The following is a 23,806-nucleotide window of genomic DNA, read 5'->3' on the forward strand; positions in this document are numbered from 1 at the left end:
CCTGAATAAATAACGAACAGAAAATACAGAATAAAAAACCATGCTTACTGGAATATAACACCTCATACCCCAAACAATGGGAAATAGTAGCATAATATCCCACAAAAAAAAATGGTTCCCAACGGAGGAGGCACGCATCCCCACTCTCTTATAAACCAAGTCAAAAATTTCATTTTTCTTGTATTTAAAATTTTGAAAAATAATTTCGTTTCAGAAAAATAAAATAAATACACAGAAACGTAGGAAATTCAATTTTGAGTTTAGCGGTACTCTCGGTTTTTCCATATGACACCGGTACAGTGAGGGGTGAATCTCACTCTCTGGGCCAAGAGTGAGAGAGTGCAAAAACTACACTTCATTCCCAAGTTAGGGTTTTTCATAACTTTTGATCCGTAACTCCAAATCAAGCTTATAATATATCGTTGAAAAGCTGGAAACAAGAGCTACACAATGATGTACGTCCCACATGCTGAATCAAAACACAGAAAAAGCTCTGCCCAGTCAAAGTTTCGGGAAAAACAACTAGGGTTCGATTTTTCTCACAAACGGTTTATCCAATCAACACAAAACTTTCCAGATATGATCTACACGTTATGGACTACATCCTGTAAAATTTTGAGGTAATTCCGAGAACTTTTGACAAATCATGTTTTTCGGACCAATGTCCGACACACACGAAAATTGATTAATATGTATGCCTAAAACAAGATGTCTATGGCTATTCAAGCACTAAAGAGCACGAAAACATCCAACTAAGGCTCTAATACCAATGTTAGAAAAATATAACCATAGTGCGGAAGCGGGTGGTTCGGGTTACCTTACGAACTTTAACCGAGCCGGACCTTGGTATGGATGGATTACGAACTCTCGTTCACATACCAAATCAGCAACAAATTCTTGCGATGGACTGATACTACTAGGATCGAGTATCACCCTCTATTCCACGGGGCAAAAGCTCAGATTGCTCTTTAATGGTAGAGAGAGAGAACTATCAATAAGAGAAAGAGTTTCCCAAAACTCTATATCTTTTTAGTATACCTATGGTGTATATCATTGTGTGTATATCTTGTGTATGTTCTTTATGAACATCCTGCAGGAAATAAATAGAGAGAGCATCCTAGATGCTTTAGAAGTCTTCTAATCCTAAGAGATTAGAATTACCTCAATTGCTCCTATCTTATCTACAAGATGAGATAGGACTCTCTAATATATGGGTCACCGGGTCACGCCCACATGGGCGACCCGATTTGGTCCCGGACCGGCCCCAAATTCCAACAATCATAGAGTGCCCTGGCCCTGTGCAACTAGCATTTGTCGAAGTATCGCCCTTCAAGAACCAAACACACCAACAAAACCCAAAAATTATAAGTTTTCTTGCTTCTGGCTGCTCTGAATCTTGTTCGAATTTTATTTTCTGAAAATAGTGATGAATATCGGACATTAATGTTCGTAAAAAATTATACATTTTGACTATTAATATCCGAAACATTTTACTATTTTGGTTTTTAGCTTCCGAACTAATAAAACCAAAAAAAAAAAAAAAATTCTTGCTTCTTGCTCTCTAGATCTCATTTGGATGTTAATATTCAAACAATTTTGCTAACCTCTGCCCACTAGGTGGAGGATAATAAATACATAATTCCAAACAAATTTGAATATTAATACATATCTCACAGCTATTAATAACTTTCACAAATATCGATACACTTTTATCGGATATCAATGCATTTTTTATCTATTATTCTACACCTTTTGGGCGGAGGTTAGAACTATACATATTTGAAATATATTACTATTTTCGGTTTTTAACTCCTGTACCAACAAAACCCAATTTTTTTAGTTTTTGTGCTTCTCCTTTTTTTTTTTGAATGGCAGTTTTCGTGCTTCTTGCTTTCTGGATGTTGTTCGGATGTTGATTACCGAAAATAGTGATAAAATACAGACATCAATGTTGTTAATTTCCGAATTCAATAGAAAATTTTGAACATTAACTTCCGAAAAAGCTTATGTTTTTGGACTATGTACGTCTGAAAAAGTTTATGGTGTTGTATGTCTGAAAATGTCGACAGCTAACACTTAGATGAGGATAAAAAAAACAAAAAGCTAACACTTAAATGATTTTTTTTTTTTTTACCTCTTTTGTCTCCACAATCTCTGTGTCCTAGCCACAAACTTCCTTCTTAGGTACATTCGCCTTTGCTTCCTCCAAAGGTGGAGATCCCATTGCTCAATCATACTCATCTTCTTCAAATTGGCCATCTTCTAATAATAAAGGACTTGAATCTTCCATTGATTCCATGTCTTCGTTTCCACTGAGAAAGATGATGGAAGGAGGAGAAATGACAGAAGAGATTGGATTGAGTTGTAGTAGGGGTTTAGGAAGAAAAAAGAGATTGATGGGTTGTATGGGGTGTGGTGGGTTGTATAAAGCACTCATAGTGGTAGTTAGTGGGGAGATGACATGTGACACCCCCGGTTTAAAAAATACCATATATATATATATATATATATATATATATATATATATATAATAAGGTTAAATAAAAATAGTTGACAAATTCTATAGAAAAACAAGCATGGTAGAGTGGCTGTAACGGGCTGTAACGACCCTGATTTTTAGTAAATAAAAATTTCGTTAATTATTTAAATTTTATTTTAATTACTTGGATTGTTTTTAATTTCTAATAATCCATCACAATTAGATCTTAGTCCTTTAAAATTATATTTCTTGGCAGAAATCCTACATGACAAGTAGAATTAGTTTCAAACCGATTAGTTGGAGGAACCGAACTACCATTTCACCTAGTTACAATCTCCTAACCATAGATGGATCTTTTTGACCATCTTTGAACCTTGTGAACCCCTCCTAAACCTAATTAAACCTTTTAGACCTGGGGAGGTAATCATTATACCTCATGACTAGTCATTTCAACCTTACTTATCATTATTATTTCTCTACCCATTGGATAATAATTGTTAGGAATTTTTTTATCCTTTGGATAATAGAAATAAGATTTGCCAATGAATATGTGATTTGACAAGACAAATCATGGACCATAGGAAACCATCATTTTACTTCCAAAAGAAGCAAACTTAGCCTTGTCATGCATGCAACCCTAAGACTAATAGCCCTAAACCTAATAATTATCCTCCAAGGCTTACTTTCCTAGATTTTCTCTAGGTATATATATACATATATACCTACTTACATAGTACAAGGGAGAGAGAGAGAGAGAGAGAGAGAGAGAGAGAGAGAGAGAGAGAGAGAGAGAGAGAGAGAAGTGAGTGTGTGTGCATGTGTTTTGTGTACTCTAGCAAGCAACCTTACTTACATCTCTTAGCCAACCTCACACTCAACCTAAGTACAATTTGACAACCCAATCCTAGACGATTTCAAGCACTCCACTTAGCCTTTAATCATCCTACGAATTGACTACAACCTAGCCTAGGATTGACTAAACATGGGAAGACTACATATTAGCCTAGCCATCATTTCCTTCTTACTTGCAAGGCTTGCCACCTAGGGTATAATTACTTAGGATCTTTTTTAAAGGCCTAAAAATCCTTCATGATCACTTAGCCTTACACCTATGATGGATTGACAAGGCTTTGGCTTGATTAAAGGTGTGATTGGACAAGACCATGGAACAAATCCATGGGAGATTGGAGAGAGAGAGGGCCAGCCAAGAGAGGGAGGGAGAGAGCTCAATGTTTTACTATAAATAGGACTTCTCACTTGCCATTCAACTCATACCTTCAACCTTCAACTTCTCTCTCTAAAAATTCTTGTGTTCTTGCCTTGTTCTTGCATGTTCTTCCTTTGTTCTTGAGTTCTTGAATTCTTCAAGAAACTCATCCAAGACCGCCACTCAACCATCCTTTCGATCCAAAAAGTTTAGTAGTATAGTCAAGAACTAATTTCGAGAGAAACCTTTTCTCTTTCGAAGCTACCAAAGCTTACCGTAGGAAGTTACTCCGTCCGTTAGCCGACTAACTTCCGTAGCTGCCCTACCGCCAAGAAGAACGATAGATTTTTCCGTCCTCATTATCTCTAAGTATACGTAGAGTCCCATATATGCTATCTCTAAGTATAAATGTATATATTGTTGTTTTGTTTGAAATGTATGAGAAATTGAAAAGTGTTTTACTAAAGACTTGAAAAGAAATATGACGATGTTGAACATATCGACCTTATTTTCCGAAAAAACATATATTGTTTTGAACTTCTCTAAAAGAAAGAAAGAATGGATTTTGGAAATATAAACTTGATTGAAAGTATTCGTATTTTGATCTTAAGGATGATTATGAACATGTATATTTGATCACTTGAATTACTTGTGTGATAAAGCATAAGTGGTATCCACTTCAAAGGTGTTCGTACATGTGGCATTATGCTTTAAGTTGCGATATGAGCATGATAAAGTAATATAGAGTTGGATGATCTTGCTAGTTTAGTTTCAAGATTACAATGAATGATTTATGATTACATCTGTGAAAGGTCCTAATGCGAAGTCTTTACATGAAAACGAGACACAGAAATCGAGAAAGTAGAGACATGACACCTAGGGTGTGTTAATGACAAGATATGTTTTGAAACCTCAATGTAGCTGGATTTAGTAGCTCATTATGTGTATGAAAAATGCGATGTGGCCGGACTTGGTAGCCCATCGTGTGGATTGCGAAAATCGCAATGTGACCGGATTTGGTAGCCCATTGTGTATATGGAAACCGCGATATGGCCGGACTTGGTAGCCCATCGTGTGAATTGCAAAAACCGCAATGTGGCCGAACTTGGTAGCCCATTGTGAAGATTGCCGATGGGGCCAGACGTGGTAGCCTCATTGGTAATATGACTTGGTTATCCGCGGAAATGAGCCAATGCAAATTTTGTGTGCCAATGGGAACCCAGCACAGCGGAACCATTGTGAGAATACTTGGGAGACCGACGCGGCGGAACCGAGGTTGGGTGTGTAAATAATGATTTGGTGGAAAAAATGGTGACACAGTCTACGACAAATCGCGTAGGAGAAACTCAGAAAATCATGGACATCAACGTTAGTTTTGAATAATTAATGTGGATGTGTCATTGTTAACTGTTTAAGGGTTAGTGTCTTACCATTTGAAGAAATTTAGTACGCGGGTTAGAATGGTCCTTGAGCAAATGAGAAGAATTTTTGAATGTGGGGTGGGTACTACGTGGTGCTCACTTGGCACATTTGAGCCGTCCGAAGTTATTTTGGACGGCTCAGATTTGGAGAGAAAAAAAGAAAGGGTGAGAGGAGGGAAAATGTTTTAATCTAAGCCATCTAAAAGTGCATCGGATGACTTAGAAATACTGAATGGGCACCATGTGGGATATACTCGCTCCGCACTGGAAAATTTTCGCAAATGAGGGCTCCCATTGACTATGTACTCGTGTTTTTAGGCCCCTTTTGTTTAATTTTTTTTTTTTTTTTTCCATCTTTGACTCTGTACTTACCCGGACGGGACCGCACCATAAATCAGATTCTTTTTCCTTCCTCTCCGTCCGTCTGTGGTTTTCAGTTTCTCTATTTTAGACGCCGGAGGCACCTGTCTTCCGGTATATTCCCTGTCCCATATATTCTTATTAATTACTCTGCATCGGCCGGAAACCTGCTTTTCAGCAACTCCAAAAACCACTTTCTCTCAGTCCACGGCCGCCTCTGAGACTACTGACCTTTTTCCGAGCTGAGGTTCTAGGGTTTCTTTCTGTGCTGGATGAGAAAGAGAGAGAAATGTGAGGGTTGATGGTAGAGGACTCCGAAGAGAGCGTGGTCGTCGTCGTTGTTGATGATGACCGGAGCTCCTGAGACAAATCGGAGCGGGTGGTGGTTTTCCGGTGAATCTCTCACATGGAATGGCAGATCTTGTTAGCTACGGTAATGCCCACCGCGACATCGAGCAGGTACTTGGACTATTCTCAGATACCTATGTTTGTAATTATGGCTTGTTAGTATCTACTTTGGCAAAAATAAAAATGAGATCTTAATTATTGTGTTGACTTTTTTAACTGCTTCATTTTCTTCTCAATCCGGATGGGGATTAACACTGATTTTTGGTGGACGAACAATTAAAGGTTCCTATTAAGTACTAGTATTTATTTTTGGTTTCTTAAATTCTCTTAAATAAAGTAGTGAACTTTTGGGCTGCGTTTTTCCTTATTTTGCACTTACGAAATTCAAATGAATACTCTCCATTAATTCGACTAACTAGCAGCAAACCCGTGCTACGCACAGGAATCACAGCAAAAAGAATAATTTTAATATAACCTTTGATTACTTTCAACCATAAAAGAGCTTTTATTTCTTTGATTGTTATGTGAAATGCGTAAAGTTTTTGCATTTTGTATAGCTATACGATTCAAGTCGGGTAAATAAATGATAACTGAAGTTCTTTTGTTCAATTTTTGTATAGCTACTAATGATATTGTACATGTAGAGGTTTCTCTTCTACCCGGAATCAGTTGCGATTCAGGCAAAATGATTCCACTGTAATACAAATAGATCAATTTCTTAATATTCCCAAATAGATGAATATAATCAGAAAAAAAGAAAAAGAAAATAAACTCACTTGTTCTACGAAGGAATAGCTTCTCTTCTTTTCACAATACGCATTTACCAGCATAAACCTTCCTAAGATTTGAGTGTAGATAATCACCTCCAGAACATGCACAATACCAAAAAAAAAAACACAAAAATCATTGAGAGCATAAGTAGAGGGAACATTTTTTTGCTTCCATTAACCTAAAGGAAAAAAACTCAAAATAAATCTACCAAATCAGAAAACACCGCTTATATGCCTGAAATCTCATATTCCATTATTAATGTTGTGATATGTTGAAATCTCATCTATGTGCCTAACGCTTAATCTGTCACAATAGCCCACCTCCCACATCTCCCCCCCACCCCACCCCCCCCCCCCCCCCGGCAGTCCCCCCAACCTGCAAAATTCGATAAATCGATTACATACCCCAAATACCGCATACAAGGACATCTGCTCTACAGTGAAAGCAATATTCTTTAATATGAAGCATTCGGCTAAGCATTAGAGATCCATTAGATTAAGGATTATTAGGTGATAACAATAGTTGACTTAGATGGAGTTTGTAAATTTTATAGTTAATTAACCTATCAACTCACGCCACATGGCCTAGTCATGATTAACCCGTTCATGCATGTGTAATCCTGAATAATTAACTCTAGCCACCTTGTAAAACTATGCGATTAATAGAATTCATGCGTAGAAAACAAATAACCGAACGCTAAAGATGTAGATGGAAGATGTGTACCTTTATATTTGCTAAACACTAAAGAATGGCTGTACCTTTATATTTACTTATTTTCCCCCAATTTTTTTCATTTGCTCCTCTGCAAACCTCTTCACAAGATCAAAATCCAAACACATCCCGAGTGCATCAAGTGTCAACAAAGTCAATTAAACATAAAGGAGTGACCCAAAAAGTAAGAAATAAAACAAGTGATCAAGGAAATGGTAAAAAGAGACTTATTACCTATGGAATATATAGATAGAAAATGGGATCTACTTTTTCTTTGTCACCTATGAAAGAAAAAAATGGACAAACTAAAACAATTGCGTTATTAACCATAATCTTTGGTCTTGGAAAATGTGGAGGCTCTAAATACATATAACTTTCAAAAGTATATATGTCAAAGAAAAGTAGATCAAACATACCCATTTACAGAACTTGAATCAAAGCAAATTCTCATTAGTGTTCCAGCCCTCCCTCATGTATACGTACTCTTTCAATTCTATCTTCACTCTAATACAACTCTTGCTCTATGCATTCTAATTGCTAAATGAATGAGAGGATTTTTATTTCTACATTCATAGAGTTTATATATGTATATATTTTTCCCAAAGATGAAGAGAAAAATAGGGAGGAAGTTTTTTAATTTTTTTTTTGAAATGGAATGTTAATGTTGACTAAAATAGGGGAAGTCGGCTGGAAATGTTTACTTTTATAAATTGATTTTTTCCTTAGACATCAGATAAATAGTTTGTATTGTTATCAAAAGGTTTAATTTTGGAAATTGATGCTTTTCTTTTTGTACATGTGATGTTTTCTTGGAAATAATGTCATTATTTTCTCCGAGTAACTTTTGATATTTGAATATCAATATAGATATGTAAGATTCGGTTAAAATTTGAATGCAATGTTACTCTTTTTAAAATTTATAATAAAATCATGTCCCATGTGCCCTTTTAAAATTTTGATGACAATCCTATCAAATGATGCCACTTGTTGCATCCACAGGCCTCCTCACTAATCCCTACTTTGCCTTAATATATAGTGTAGATGTTTCTTTTGCTATGTAGTTTATTTGGTGTCAAACTTAAACCCGTGGAAACACTCATGGCTTTGTGATTCTTTTGACTTTTTAGGCATGTGAAAACAGAAAAGAAAAGTGCCATGCTGAAAGAGTATTTAAATGTCGCTTATCAAATTGATGACAGCTATTGAGCTCATGAAATGTGATACCCTATTTGCATAGCCAGCTTGTATATTTGCTGATTTTTGTGCAGAAAATTCAAATACCGTAACATGTTATTTTGTTCTAGAAAAAATATGGTCTTGAATCAAATGCCATATGATATGTTACGTATTCATCATACAACCATGACTTTCAAACATCATAACACTCATTGACATGTTTTACGAAATAGATTGGCATTTAGTTTTTCAAGGTTCATTGCTGAATTTTTGTTCTCATTCTTTAAGGAAATACTTTTTGCCTTTAAGCTATCATGTCTTGTTTTGCAGGCATTAATTGCTCTGAAGAAGGGTACTCAATTGCTTAAATATGGTCGTAAGGGAAAGCCAAAATTTTGTCCATTTAGACTTTCTAACGTGAGTTTGATGCTAATTTCCTTTTCCCGTCTTGTTAGAGACTTGATTTCACCTAAACTGACGGTTTAATATGAGCTTAGAATTTTCGCAGAGTCGTCATGTGACTGTTTAGCGGGTGTCAAAATTTTCAAAATTGATGGATAAAGCTTGATGTTCATATTTATTTTTAGCTTATAGAACTATGCTTTTGTACTTTCGCTCATAATGTTAGGTTACTGGCTATAAGTTTTCTATTCCTATCGTAGTTTACTTGGTTTGGATTTCACTGCATTGCCTTGGTTGTCATATATAAGATGAATTATATAAGCTATGTTGCTTGGCCAGTCATGATTCGAAGTCTGGGTTCGAGACTTGGTTCTGTCATGCATTGGTACGACATGCTAGTTGCTTTCGATTTTGGTCTGGGTATTAGAGTCTACACTCACCAGTATGATGTTGAGAAGGCTTAAAGCAATTTATCAATCATTAAAGTGTAGGCATAGAGAAAATTTAAGAACTATTGAAAGTGAAATGATAGAACAATATGGCGAGGATATGTATTGATAACAAAATGCATCTCCTAATCCATATAATACCGTAATGAAAGTCAAAGCGTATCTTCATAGGTTTCAAAGTTAGTTGATGCTTTTGTATTATAGACATTACCTACTTTACCTCTGACCACCATTAACACATTGAAATATTGGTGAAACAATCTATTTATCCTGCATAATTTTAAAATTACGTCATACCAGCATGGACACTTTTCGAGTATCTATTCTTTGTATGCTACTTGACTGTTTCTACAAACATATTGATGGATGAAAAAAATACCATGAATTTTTCTTCTCTTTTTTTCTGTTTCTAGAATTACTCAATATGTGCCCAAGCGTACCCAGTCCAAGAATAGTATTTAAATATTATGCAGAGATGAAGGTAGCTTGATAAGCTTTTTTTTTTTTTTTTGTGCTTATCATGCTTTTGGAATTAATATTGTGGTCTATCTGTTCTTATTGTAATGATACTTGACTCTGACTTGTTGCATAAGTTTGGCGTTCAAGTATGTCTTTTTAATACTTAATGATGGGTTAAGTCCTTTAGACCCCGTTGGTTTTGGGTTTTTGGATTTGGATTTATAGTTAATAAGTGTAGAGAGAAATAGAGTAATGATTGAAAGTAGGGGTAATGATTGGAGAGAGAGAGAGAGAAAAAAAAAAATGAGAGTAATGATTGGAGAGAAATAGGATAATGATTAGAATCCAAAACCCTTAAACGAATGGGGTCTTAACTATTTCTTTTATTTTCCATGTAATTATGACATGTAGTACATTGCTTTAAATTAGAAAAGTACATTTTTGTACCATACCCCAGCTATACCTGTACCCTACTGTTGTAGGTTTTGCCGAATGTACCCTTATTGTGCTCGAATGGTTGTATATAGGTCAGAATGAAGCACAAACTTCATGGCGTTGGATTTTATTTAATGAACTAGCCAGTTAATCAACATGGATGTTTTCTAATGGATACTATTGGGAGTTCCAATCCATCGCATGATGTTTTGTGACTCATAATTCATCTAGGTCCATTCGTATATGATATCTGCTGAGATCTCCTTTCAAATGAAGGAACTTGATTTGTTAATTAGTGTTCGGTTATAAAAAGCAAACCATACTTTGTAGATGGTAGTGCGATTTGTGAAGTCAAAGATTGCTTCTTCTTTGTCAAAGATTTGACGCCGTTAGATAATTTTGTTTACATGAATTTTCTCCCCTGGCTATTGTATCTACATTTCTCAATTCTACTCATGAATTGTAAGAAGCTAATCAACAGTACATTAGTTCTTAAATTGCCATATAGACCATTGTCGAGTACTGTACCCAAAGTCATGTGTTCTTTGCAAGTAAAAGGTCACATTATTGTCAGTGCGTTGCACAAAAGAAAACCTAAGTGGGGGCCCGCAATGCTCAAGGAGGTTGATATCCCGGATAAGCAGTTCCATTCCCTGCTGGACAGCCAGTTTCCCTGCAATAATATTGATCAAGTCTTGGGCATAGCCTCCAAGTATCAAATTGTGAGCTCTGACCCATTTCCACACCAACGAAGACTACTTCACTGACTGCTAAACCCTCTATACTCGATGGTGATCTCCCATTTTTCAGCCGCAAAGATCAAGAAGCCTTGAAAAGCTCCTCAGAATCACACACCACAAACCCTACTTATCCACCTTTCCCACAAATAGGATAAGCTACATCGAAATTCAGTTTTACCCATCCTGGAAACCGATGTGACCACTGTTAAGAGCAAGAGATTAGCTGATCTGATTTTGACTATTGCATCAGAACCTGTAACATTCTGCACCTCGAATATATCTTACTCACTATTGATAGACAGTAAAAATTGTTAAAAGTACAACAAATTTGGTTTGAAAAGTGTTTTTTGTTTCGTAATTGTTTGTGGCAAATAATTCACAGGTTCCTCAATTGAGTCTGGTTTGGCCAATGCTCTGGGAATATTTCCCTGCAATTACAACCTTCACATATAATACTGCTTTTAAAGCTCGTTTGCGGTAGGTAATCATTAGCGTTGTGCTAATAAAAGTCCAGCAACTCCAATCAATTGTTTAGCAATTCCTGTAATCTTGATTCTTGACCCTCTCCAGACTTGAAACCTACAAAATAGAAGTTGAGCTTTTCTTATTTGAATCAGTTTTACACAGTCTTGGGTAAAACGCAACCCCAAAAGCTAGCTATTGAAGTGAGGGTGCCCTCTTGCTAATGTACTTCATATTACTTTGGTACTCCGGCGATGTGGGACTTCGCTTCACACCCTCCCTCACACGCATCGTGCTCACTCGGCTGTACCTGCCGTGTGCAGGTAAGAGACATGCACCCTACCCATCTCTAGTACCTAGCTCTGATTCCACGTTACATGGTCTTTGGTAGAACTCAATCCCAAAAGCTAGCTATTGAAGTGAGGGTGTCTTCATGCTTATATACTTCAATTACTTGGTACTCAGGCGATGTGGGACTTCGCTTCACAATAAGATGCTAAATTCGGATTTTGTTCGGAGTTCAGGTAATAATGAAGAAAGAAAGTGGCTCAAAAAGGTCCCTTTTCTCGAGTCGAATCTGGCTCTGGCATGTCACAGACTGACTTGGCTTTGCTGTGGCATTGCATGTTCATGTTGACATTGAATCATTTTTTATGGTCCATTTGGCATTCTGCTCGTGACATGTCCGATATCATAACGTAGGGAACATGGACTTTTCTGTCAGAATTTTTTTTTTATAAATTTATTGATTTAGGTTTAGGATTTTAGATGGCAGATTTAATGATTATTCAAAGAGCTCTATTGTTTGGAAATCATAGGAAATAGTGTAGTTCTCTTAATCTTTGTCCTTTTGTTATGTCAAGGAAGAGCCTATTTAAAGGACTCTATATATTACGTTCGGGTTGGTGGGGAACACTTAAACTTCAATTGTGGCAGCGGTTCGAGGTGCTTGTTAAGCGCATCATCTGCTATTACTGAGTGTTAATGTGCTTTGTTGTGTTACACCGAAGTCATCCTTGTATATTTTGATGTGCTGGTTCACATGTTCCTTGTAATTAACTTGGCCACATTTACGTTTCTCTGGCTTGCTCACTTGTTTCCTCTTCCAACAACTCATCTTCTATCCTCAACTCACAGGATGAATCATCTTTAATTTGGATCTCTAGTAGTGGTGAGAGAAGTTTGAAGTTAGCTTCAGTTTCAAGAATCATTCCCGGGCAAAGAACTGTGAGATTTGTCTGTTTTAATCTTTATTTATTCGACATTTACATCGTAAACAATTCTTCTAACCTTTAGCTATCATTGGGTTGGGGCAGAAAATTGGACTCACAAAATATCTTTTGTCGTAATGGCAGGCTGTTTTCCAACGGTATCTGCGCCCCGAGAAGGACTACTTGTCCTTTTCTCTTATATACAACAGCGGAAAACGATCTCTAGATCTGGTTGGTGTGGAATATCAAGTTTTTGATGTTAATATCACAATCAATGCTTCTTAATCATTCTTTAGGTTGAATTGTAAACATGGTATGTTGTTCTTTTAGATCTGCAAGGACAAAGTTGAGACGGAGGTGTGGATTGCAGGCCTCAAAGCATTAGTACCCTCTGGCCAAGGCGGGCGCTCCAAAATTGATGGATGGAGTGATGGAGGCGTTTATTTTGAAGTAAATCTAATCCCTGAAACTTCCTTTCAAGTTCCATTGGGGCATATCTTCATTTTTTATGCATACCTTGTCCATGAACAAGCATTGTCTCTGTAGCTATGACCATGTTTGGGAGACACTAGTTTTATGGCACGCCCACACGTGCCAACCATGTCTATTCATTCCTCATTGTTTATTTTAGTTTTTATCGTCATTCTCATTTATTTGAGTTATTATTTTTTTGGCTAGATTTTTCCCTCATGCATATCACCGTCTTTCTACTCTATCCTTACTCAACATTTTTCGTTATTTATGTAGCTCATCATCCCCTTTTCCATGCAATATTGATGCTGGTTGCCTCTATCACAACCAAGATATAAGGGGAAAAAATCAAATTGCTAAAACAAAGCAGGTAATCAGGATGCCAAATTATGGTTAGGTCAAAAATTTTTAAGCACTTAATGATTGGTTCTCGGTAAGGAAAGAGTCCCAAGAGCTGTGATTTTCTTGTCTTTCATTGAAAGACATTGACAGGAGGTCGGTGCCTAAAAATGTTTGCACTTAGAATAAAAAAAGGTATATCTTCGTCTTTTTTAACAAAGCAAGAGGGAGACGAAACACCCACTCCCGCTTATTAATAGACAGTAGCTACCAGCCCTTGGTTATTTGCTTTAGTACTTTACCAGTAGCATTGTAAAGACAAATTCATCTTGATTAATGGAAGAAAGTATACATTCGTTAAGAGATCCACTCGGTTTATATTGTATTTTGACTCCATGTGAAGTTCTTGTAGGGTGGAAATGATTTGTCACAAACACATGATCTATGCTAACAAATTGTGAATATTGTATTGAATTGTTTTCCCCGTCCCCAAGTTCATAGATTTTCTGACTTGGGAAGATGGTGGTCTTACCAACTGGCCACTGTAATTAACTGTTGTCTTCTTCAACTTGCCCATTTTATGCGGTGTTTTTTCTTAATAACCAATGGGGCATGCAATTCAAGGTGTTCTTTGGTTAACGATCTGAATTAATCAAAGTACTTTTCATTGATTTTATGTTTTATTGGCTTAATGATCTCGTTTTTAGAAAATATAAGCTGCGTAAATCATGGATGGGTATTGACGTGTGACATAAGTGATGTATGCTGCCTATATGGAGTCTTAGTGCTATTGCTACTCAATGTTCTAAAAGTCGCTAGGCGCTAGTGGGCGGTCAGCCACCTTCGAGTGATTAATCGGATTAATCGGCGATGATTAATTCCTTGTTTTAGAACAGTGCTGCTACTCAAATGGTTTTATTAGACCAATTTTATTGAAACTTGAAAACTTAAAGTTCCAGCTTTTGATCTGTATCGGATACTTGTCCTTCTATAAATAACAACCGGCATGCACATATCTTTTGGTATAGATCCTTTTGTTTGAAATCCATATACCGAATCTGCTAAGGGGGCATGATCCAGTTATCCTTGGTGTTTTCTTATCCATGTCATGCCGTCAGTAACCACATCATTTCTGGTGCTCAAAGTTTGATCATTTTTTTTCAGCATAATAGAGACCTGACCTCAAAGAGTCCAAGTGACAGTCCTGCGAGTGCCACTCAAAACATTAGCTCCCCAGACGTTTCTGTCAGTTCCAATACAAACTCTTCCCCAAAGAGTTGTCAGCCTCATAATTCTGTCCATTCTGAAAGGTCACATGTAGCTTTGGACCAAGCAAATATGCAGGTGAAAGGATCTGGTTCAGATGCTTTTCGAGTTAGTGTATCTAGTGCCCCAAGCACTTCTAGTCATGGTTCTGCTCCAGACGATTGTGATGCTTTAGGGGATGTGTACATATGGGGTGAGGTCCTATGTGATAATCTTGTGAAGATTGGGGCTGATAAAAGTGCTGACTCTTCGAGTACAAGGGCTGATGTACTTATTCCTAGGCCATTGGAGGCCAATGTGGTTCTGGATGTGCATCATATAGCCTGTGGGGTCAGGCATGCTGCCCTTGTGACCAGGCAAGGTGAAGTTTTCACCTGGGGTGAAGAATCTGGGGGACGGCTTGGTCATGGTATTGGTAAAGATGTTACACAACCTCATTTAGTTGAATCCTTAGCATTTTGTTGTGTTGATTTTGTTGCATGTGGAGAGTTTCACACTTGTGCTGTTACCATGGCCGGAGAACTTTACACATGGGGGGATGGAACACACAATGCTGGGATTCTTGGTCATGGTACTGATTTGAGTCACTGGATACCAAAACGGATTTCTGGGCCTCTTGAGGGACTTCAAATTGCCATGGTAACTTGTGGTCCATGGCACACAGCCTTGGTAACATCAACAGGTCAGCTGTTTACATTCGGTGATGGAACTTTTGGTGTTTTGGGACATGGAGACCGAGAAAGTGTTTCATATCCAAGAGAGGTGGATTCTCTGTCAGGTTTGAGGACAATTGCAGTCGCATGTGGGGTGTGGCATACTGCTGCCATTGTGGAGGTTATCGTTACCCAGTCTAGTGCTAGTGTTTCGTCTGGTAAATTGTTTACATGGGGGGATGGCGATAAAAGTCGCCTTGGACACGGAGACAAGGAACCTCGGCTTGAACCTACTTGTGTCCCAGCACTCATTGAATACAATTTTCACAAAATTGCATGTGGGCATAGCTTAACTGTTGGCTTGACTACATCAGGGCATGTTTTTGCGATGGGAAGCACTGTTTATGGACAGCTAGGCAATCCCCAATCTGATGGAAAGGTACCCTGCTTAGTGGAAGATAAGCTTAGTGGGGAATCTGTCCAAGAGATTGCATGTGGTGCGTATCATGTGGCAGTTTTGACGTCCAGGAATGAGGTCTATACGTGGGGTAAGGGAGCTAATGGGAGGCTGGGCCATGGAGATATAGAAGACCGGAAAACACCAACTTTGGTTGAAGCATTGAAGGATAGACATGTTAAATTCATTGCTTGTGGTTCAAACTACACCTCAGCAATATGTCTTCACAGATGGGTTTCTGGTGCTGAGCAGTCTCAGTGCTCAGCTTGTAGACAACCTTTTGGGTTTACGCGTAAAAGGCACAACTGCTACAACTGTGGACTTGTGCACTGCCATTCGTGCAGTTCTAGAAAATCACTAAGAGCAGCCCTTGCTCCCAATCCGAGCAAGCCATATCGTGTCTGTGATTCTTGTCATGCCAAACTAAGTAAGGTGGCAGAAGTGGCTACCATTAACAAGAAGAATGTTATACCGCGTCTTTCGGGTGAAAATAAGGACAGGATTGACAAGGCTGAGTTAAGATTCTCAAAGTCGGGTATGCCCTCCAATGTTGATTTAATTAAACAGTTAGATAACAAAGCAGCCAAACAAGGAAAGAAAGCTGATAATTTGTCACTAGGTCGTCCCTCACAAGCACCTTCTTTATTACAACTGAAAGATGTGGTTATGTCTACTGCTCTTGATCTGTGTCGAACTGTTCCCAAACCAGTTGTCACACCATCTGGTGTCAATTCTAGATCTGTGTCACCTTTCTCTAGGAAACCTAGCCCACCACGCTCTGCAACACCTATTCCTACGACCGCTGGACTTTCCTTCTCCAAAAGCTCTGATAGTTTGAAGAAAACAAATGAACTTTTGAATCAAGAAGTTCACAAATTACGTATGCAGGTATCTTTTTTTTTTTTACTTCTCATGAAAGATTGTATGACTGGGTATTTGGCTTCTGATTTTGTTGATCATGGGATGACATAGATTGAGAGTCTCCAACGTCACTGTGAAGTCCAAGAATTGGAACTTCAAAAATCAGTGAAGAAAGCTCAGGAAGCGATGGCGCTAGCTGCAGAAGAATCGGCTAAGTCAAAAGCTGCAAAAGATGCAATTAAATCACTTATGGCACAGGTTAGTTTCTGAGCTTAGATATATATATATACACTTAGGATCCAATGAGGGATCCCGCACAGCCTTACCGTGCGGGACTCCCCTTTCCCGATCAAATTGCGACAATCCAAGCCGCTCAAAGTGTGCAGAACGTGATTTTAAGGGTACCCGCGACAAATCAGCAAAAAAAATGATCGGGAAGGGCTTGATCCGAGCAGTTTTTTACTGAACCGTTCAATGAAAAACTATTCGGATCAAGCCCTTCCCGATCATTTTTTTTGCTGATTTCTCGCGGGTACCCTTAAAATCACGTTCTGATCACTTTGAGCGGCTCGGATCGTTGCAATTCGATCGGGAAAGGGGAGTCCCGCACGGTAAGGCCGTGCGGGATCCCTTAGGAGATCCGGACTGTATATATATATATATATATACACACACACACACACACTCCTCCTGGAACTTGATTTTTTCCGTGAAAATTGTCTGGAACTACTATTCAAGTTGACATGGTAAAAGATACAAGGGATATAGTGGCTGCATGTTTTAGGGGATTGTGTATGGATCTTCCTAGCTTTGTTTTTTGCCTGCTTCATTTGTCTTGTCGTAATGCATATTTTATTTTTTGGCTTGCACTTGTCTTGTTAGAGTTATTCTTTTGTGCTAGTTTCAATGTCCTCAGTTCTTCAATGATCTTATTATTCTTTAAAGGTTATGAAATCAAGGAGAGGGTTTGTTTTTCAGCCATTTACAGATTTGTACTTCTAATTGCACCTTTGTTTCACCTGCAAAGATTGTTTTCTGCATAAGTTTCTTTTTTCAATTGAGCATGAATGCTCTGTTGGTATTAATTCTGCTAAAAATTTCAGCTCAAAGATATGGCTGCAAGGCTACCACCTGAGGTAGATGATGGCGATAGCACGAGAGCGTTTCACATACGGAAAAGCTTGGAGCCAAATGGAATTCACTACCCTGATTCAAATGGAGTGTGTTATTCTGATTCTATTGATGATCTTCACTTGGCTGCCTCCACTGGAATTGACCACCCTGCTACAACAAAGGGAATGAAAAGCCCTGGAAGCAAGAGTCCTAGTTACAAATCTGGTAGCACAGAAACAAACGCAAATCATCAAAGCCAGGGGATTTTGAATGCTAGTGGCAGGCATGACCAACCAGATGGTAGACTTCCGAATGGTAATGGAGTGGTTATTCTGTCAGATGCTCCTGACGGCACAGAGTCTGGACCTATCCAAGATGGTGACAGCATGAGATCTAGGAATTCAGCATTGGTCGGTAGTGCTAACCAAGTAGAGGCTGAATGGATTGAACAGTATGAGCCTGGTGTGTACATAACCCTTGTGGCTCTCCGGGATGGAACTAGAGATCTTAAAAGAGTGCGCTTCAGGTAACTGATTTTTCCCTTAATTTTCTCATCTATCGCATTGAATTAGTTGTTGTGGTGCATAGCAAAAAACCAATTCATCTATAGACGCTTTTGATTGTTAATTCCAATGCGGTGGATTGATAAAGGCATATATCTGCATGGACCAATCAATCGTTCAATGTCGGACACTCACACTCCCATATGATAAGGTTTCCATGGTGGATGGACTGCCACAAATACTGGTTCTAATTTTTTTGCTAGTTTTTTGTCAAAGTAATTGTGCAGTTGCGCTATGCTTGGACCCGGTCCTGATATGGATTTGCCTTGTGAATCTGGTGCTGAACAGCTGGTCCTTGGGTCTAGGTTTTAATTTGAAGTTTCAACTAGATAAAAATTTGTACTCGCTTTTTGTTTCTATCTTATATTTCTTATTTGCATTGGCAGTCGGAGAAGGTTTGGTGAGCACCAAGCAGAGACATGGTGGTCAGAGAACCGTGAAAAGGTTTATGATAGGTATAATGTCCGTGGTTCGGACAAGGCATCAGTATCTGGCCAGACTGCTTACCGATCAGAGGGAGGTGGTGTATCACCCTCTTCACAACTTTAGCAACCCGTGTGGATAGCGGTTCCCCTCAAAACCTTGTTTTCGGAAATTTCTTAGGTTAAGCAGTAGACTTTATCGGAAGCAAATACCCCCCTTTGCTATGTACTTTGTATTCTTATCTTCTTTATCTCCCCGTTTCATAATTTGTATTCTACTCAGTTCAATGTAATTTTATGGGGGATTGGCCCATTTTCGTTCCATGGGATTGGTTGGGCATCCGCCCTTTACCGGTCTATTATATCGTAGTGTGTATAAGACCACAAATTATGATAGTCTTGCTCGGACTCTTCTACAACCACCAACACTTGCACAAATACTAACACTCACATTCATTAGGGGACCCTACACACATTAGAGGTGTAGTTTGTGTGGGTTCCGACACAAATGTAAGTGAGTTTTGTGTATTTGTGGGTATATGTGGTTGTGGTTGTCAATTAATTATTTTATTAATTTCCAGATTTCATATTGAGTGAGATTTTGGCCTCTCAACTGGAAATTATTGAACAGCAAAAAAACAGGCTCTGGGTTTGTGAATCTCTCTTGTTCAGAACTCCCTTTGTCCCTATTTTTTGGTCTCTTTTGAAAATTACAACTAATTAAGGGACATAATCATTGTAGGTGTCATTTTTTGTTTTCTCCTTTTGCACTTTAAAGCATTAAGACACTATCTAGACACCTCAATTTGGGTTTTTAGATTAGATTACTTTTGATTTTTTATTTTATGATGAAACGGATAAAGAACACTTCGGAAATATCAAGTGGTTGAGCTTTGAGTGTTTGATACCTTTTTAAGCCTAGCCAATTCAAGCCAGAACCATAATGTTGTGCGTCGGTTCAAACCCAGTGCGCACTAGTCAAAGTGTCAGGTGTTGGTCAAACGGTCAGATTGGACCATTGACTAGGGCAGGTTAGTTTTGACTCGCGTGCGCAAGTTCTCTTGTGTGAGTTGGTTAGAACTTTGGTCAAACCACTTTTATTCAGTATGCAATTGCCATTCTTAGGGGTGTACAACAACACATAAGAAGTTTTCACTTTGCCAGAAAAACAGTCTCCGAACCAGACATGTTCACATCCCAATACTTTCACCTGAGGGAGGGTTAGGGGCAAGTAAATCAGCCATTAAATGGCTGTTTGAAGTCCTCTCTCTCCCATCCCCTATATATATATATATATATATATATATATATATCCCTCCATGGTGTTCTTCCAAGGAGTTACTAACTTTGTTCATCTTCTTTGTTCAAAGGAAGTCATAGCAAAGCAAGATCAAATTATTCTCATCCAACTTGGTACTTGTTCTCTCTACACAACACCACAACCATCCATCAAACACCACCATTCAATCCTCAAACTCAAGCTCAATCACCCTTTTAAACCCAAAAATCCAAGGTATAAACACCTACAGTATGTTCTGTTTTGATCCCTGAGGGAGGTTGGTAAAGCCAAAGCTGATAATCAATACCAGTTCTGGCTCTAAAGCTAGCATGGTTTCAAAAAACATTGTAACTGGGACCAACTCGCTCGCGCCACTTCGTGGCAAATCTTGCATGGGGATTCGGGCCTTGTCCTTTTGCTTTCTTATTTGTTTATACACCACTGTGAGCATGACTAATAACCAGTTTACTTCTTTTTTTTGCTAAAGCTGTTAGTTGTCGTTCAATACTCATTTCTGTTTCAATGGAATACTCCTAGGGTCTTTCTGGATATGTCCCAGAACCCAAGATATGCAAAACCAAACACTAATAGGATGGCTTAAACCTACGAGTGATAGACTTGCACTCGCTGGTTCATCCTTGACCAGTGGTTGGCCTTTGCATGGATAACTTGGTCTTCGGCCATTGTTTTATCCCACACTGTTTATGGGGTGTACTATTCTTTTAGTGGCTTCCAAGCAGGGGCAGATCCAGGATTTAGTCATAGTGGGGTTAAATATCTAAAACATATATAATTTGTTTTTCATACATAAAAATCGGATAAGGAATTGAATTATACGAAAATGAAAAACAAAGAGTAGAAACTATTCATATTAGCATATTAGTACATAACTCATCTACCGTTGCTAAGAAAAATTGTTACTTGTAGAAATTGATGATTCTTGTGGCATTTTTTTTTTCAAATATCTCTTCAGAACTGCAGAAAAAAGAAGAAGAAGAAGCTGAAACGTAACATATTTCAATAAGACCTAAGTTTATCATAATTCCTCCATCCGTCCTTTTTTGTTTGTTATTTTCGATATCTTTGCCAGTTTTCAATTGTTTATATCTTCGAATATGAATTTCTAAAAATTATGCAAAATATTATAAATTGAAAGATAAAAACAATTAAAAAATAGAACAACATTCAAAAATGGACGAACAAAATGAGAGGGAGGGAGTAACAAATTGGACAACACTAAAAGTTTACTTATCACAATGCAAAATGCACCGATAGAGTTTTTAGTTTTAACTTGGAGAAACTATCATATCCAAGCTTTTTCACATTAATTGGTAATTGTCTGACCTAGGTTCTATCTAGATAGGCTGTGCACCGATAGAGTTTTTAATTTGAACTTGGAGAAACTATAATATTCAAGCTTTTTTACATTAATTGGTAATTGTCTTACCCAGCTTCTATCTAGATAGGCTGCTTGACTTTTGTCTTTGCAGGAGCCTATGCTTGCTTTTGGGGAGGGAGAGAGAGAGAGAGAGAAACAAACCAGAGTATAGAAGTCTATAGACTTGTAGACTTTGTGGAGAAAGAAAAAACGTTGAGTTCTTTAGACTCTAAAACTTTGTGGAAAGAGAAAAAACGTTGAGTTTTTTGTATAACGTCACAATCAAAGAGGGCAAGAGTTGTAAATCTTGTGGGATTTTTAGGGTAATAATATTATCTTTTGGGTCAAAATTACAAAATATTTCTCAAAACTATACCTGCTCTAGGGATATTTTGAGACTTAGTGGGGTCAAGTGACCCACCTTGACCTAGTGTAGGTCCGCCCATGCTTCCAAGCCCATTCAATCGTCTGAAACAATATATTAATTTGCCATTAAACTGCTTAGTTTGTCCTGGGTATGCACTGGTTCTTCCAGAGCTCAGAAGGATGAAAGTAAGAGCCGTGAGTTTAAATCTATTGGCGCGCGCGGGTTTGGGATTGACGCACACAGGTTTGATCTGCATGCAGTGACTTGATCAGTGCATGCTGGTCTCTTTCTGGAACGTCACTCCAAAATAGTGGCCTTCAATCTGTTTAAATCCCCACAAGAGTCTACTTTTATCATATTCTAATGGTTTCAATAAAGCGAGCATGCCATCTATCACGTCCTGCAAATTTGTTACAGTTTTAATCCCCTTAAACTGTTCCCCTGCCCTAATTGGCTAAAACTTGATTAATGAAATAGAATCGCAAATATTTTACAAATATCTGAGTAGAGACCGATCTCCAAATTGGGCGAGAGGGGTGCCTTAAAAACTTCCCCTCTCGTAACCTGGCTCCTGAACCTAAGATATTCCGGTGACGACGGACCGAAAACAAGCCTTTTTCAAATCAAATGCAGAGTAACGTTTCAAGTTCGGTTCCTTGGGTGGTGGACCTTCAAACCCAAGTGACAACTCTGAATTGAGCGTTTCACACGCTAAAAAGGGCGCACCCATCTGTCAATGTGATTTTTGGGGCGTGTGCCCACAGTGGCGACTCTGCTATGGACTTTCATTATCAGTCTATACTTAGAGTTTAATATGCTTGAGAACAATCCTTCAAAAGTTGGTCAAAATAGTGAGCTCCACACTGCTAAAGAACGGAATGGCGATTAAATAGGATCCTCGTATCCGACCAATCCTGACTGAGACTTTTCCGATTGTTCACTTGTGTAATTTTCTCAAAGTATTGATTAAATAAGAAAGAGCCACATTTTAAAAGGCATTTGCAAACATGGAGATTCTATTTCATTAGTTAAGCTTTTGCCATTTTCACTTGCATCGATGTTGAATAGCCGCGTTGGCATGTTTTGGATAATCAGCATAGTTTCTGGAGCACGGGGTCCTTGAGCGCCCAACAACCTTGAATGATGATAAGTCATTCTACTGTTTGACCATTGCTCTGCGCTACACATTGCAGCGGGAGGTATATCTGGACTTTAGTTCGAGAAAATCCTTTCAAACCAAAAACGGCCTTTGCATATACAAAGCATTAGAACTCTCCAAACTAAGACAGAAACCTGCAGGGTAAGATTATTTGCATCTAACCCCTATATCCTGTTACGTGTTACCGCTTTTTCTATCGCATGCACTGTGCATACATACCATTCTGCGTAGGAGCATGTTTTAGGGAGTCTTCCTCTTTCGAGTCTGTCATATGCTTACTAGGACGTAGCAAGACCCGATGAAGAGTCGTGCACCTCGATGATGCATGTTGTCAAGTTACAAAGTTCTTAGATCAAGTGAGACTTTGGGAAATCAAGAAAACTTTCTAAGTGCTTAACTAATGCCCAATCAAGGATTCAAACAGAAAACAAGGAACAACAAAGAGATGATGCCGTGACATTAACATCATCAAAGGTTACATGTGCCACATCACTTACAACCGCCCCGACTAACAGCACTGTGCCACTCATGCATCCAAGTTATGGTGCCATGCCATCCCTACCGAGTTATTCCAAGTCCAAATTTGAAACTTCGAAAAAAGAATAGTTAAAGGCTTATTCTATTTTGACATCTCTTAGAATCAATTATATAATCAAAGGACACACCGTCGAAAAGAAATTCGAGGATTTTGTTGCGTCCGAGTATCATGAGACATACTCATTTTTAGTTGTAGAGTCTAGGGTTGACATCGACAACGACATGTACATTGCATTCTCTTGTTCTTTTAGAGATAAACTATTGCAGGAGCCCCACTGAGTTCTTGTTTACTTTGCTGACAAAGCTCTAA

The 23,806-nt window shown here is 38.3% G+C and overlaps 1 protein-coding gene across 3 annotated transcripts; it reads left to right on the plus strand.

Moving 5' to 3' along the window:
- Positions 1-5,445: 5,445 nt before the first annotated feature.
- LOC131329089 (PH, RCC1 and FYVE domains-containing protein 1-like) lies at positions 5,446-19,164 on the plus strand. 3 transcript variants are annotated; one of them, XM_058362159.1, is made up of 9 exons: positions 5,446-5,926; positions 8,783-8,890; positions 12,558-12,647; positions 12,776-12,862; positions 12,962-13,081; positions 14,606-16,705; positions 16,790-16,936; positions 17,782-18,317; positions 18,741-19,164. In XM_058362159.1, exons 1-9 carry the CDS (start codon positions 5,879-5,881, stop codon positions 18,901-18,903), a joined length of 3,399 nt encoding a protein of 1,132 aa, XP_058218142.1. In that variant the 5' UTR covers positions 5,446-5,878; the 3' UTR covers positions 18,904-19,164. The 3 variants fall into 3 exon arrangements, with proteins under 3 accessions (XP_058218142.1, XP_058218144.1, XP_058218145.1); XM_058362161.1 differs by having other exon boundaries at positions 8,804-8,890; XM_058362162.1 differs by lacking the exons at positions 5,446-5,926; positions 8,783-8,890; positions 12,558-12,647; positions 12,776-12,862 and adding an exon at positions 13,379-13,472 and having other exon boundaries at positions 13,040-13,081.
- The last annotated feature ends 4,642 nt before the right edge of the window (positions 19,165-23,806 follow it).

The sequence above is a fragment of the Rhododendron vialii genome, chromosome 6a, assembly GCF_030253575.1.
Source record: "Rhododendron vialii isolate Sample 1 chromosome 6a, ASM3025357v1".
In the NCBI taxonomy this organism is placed as follows: Eukaryota; Viridiplantae; Streptophyta; class Magnoliopsida; order Ericales; family Ericaceae; genus Rhododendron; species Rhododendron vialii.

What these genes read in the sequence shown, in the direction of transcription:
- LOC131329089 (XM_058362159.1), top strand. Translation starts at nt 5,879, where the DNA reads ATGGCAGATCTTGTTAGCTACGGTAATGCCCACCGCGACATCGAGCAG. An exon ending in ATGGAGGCGTTTATTTTGAA is followed by an intron (nt 13,082 to 14,605) that starts GTAAATCTAATC and finishes ATTTTTTTTCAG; the next exon opens with CATAATAGAGACCTGACCTC. An exon ending in TTCACAAATTACGTATGCAG is followed by an intron (nt 16,706 to 16,789) that starts GTATCTTTTTTT and finishes GGGATGACATAG; the next exon opens with ATTGAGAGTCTCCAACGTCA.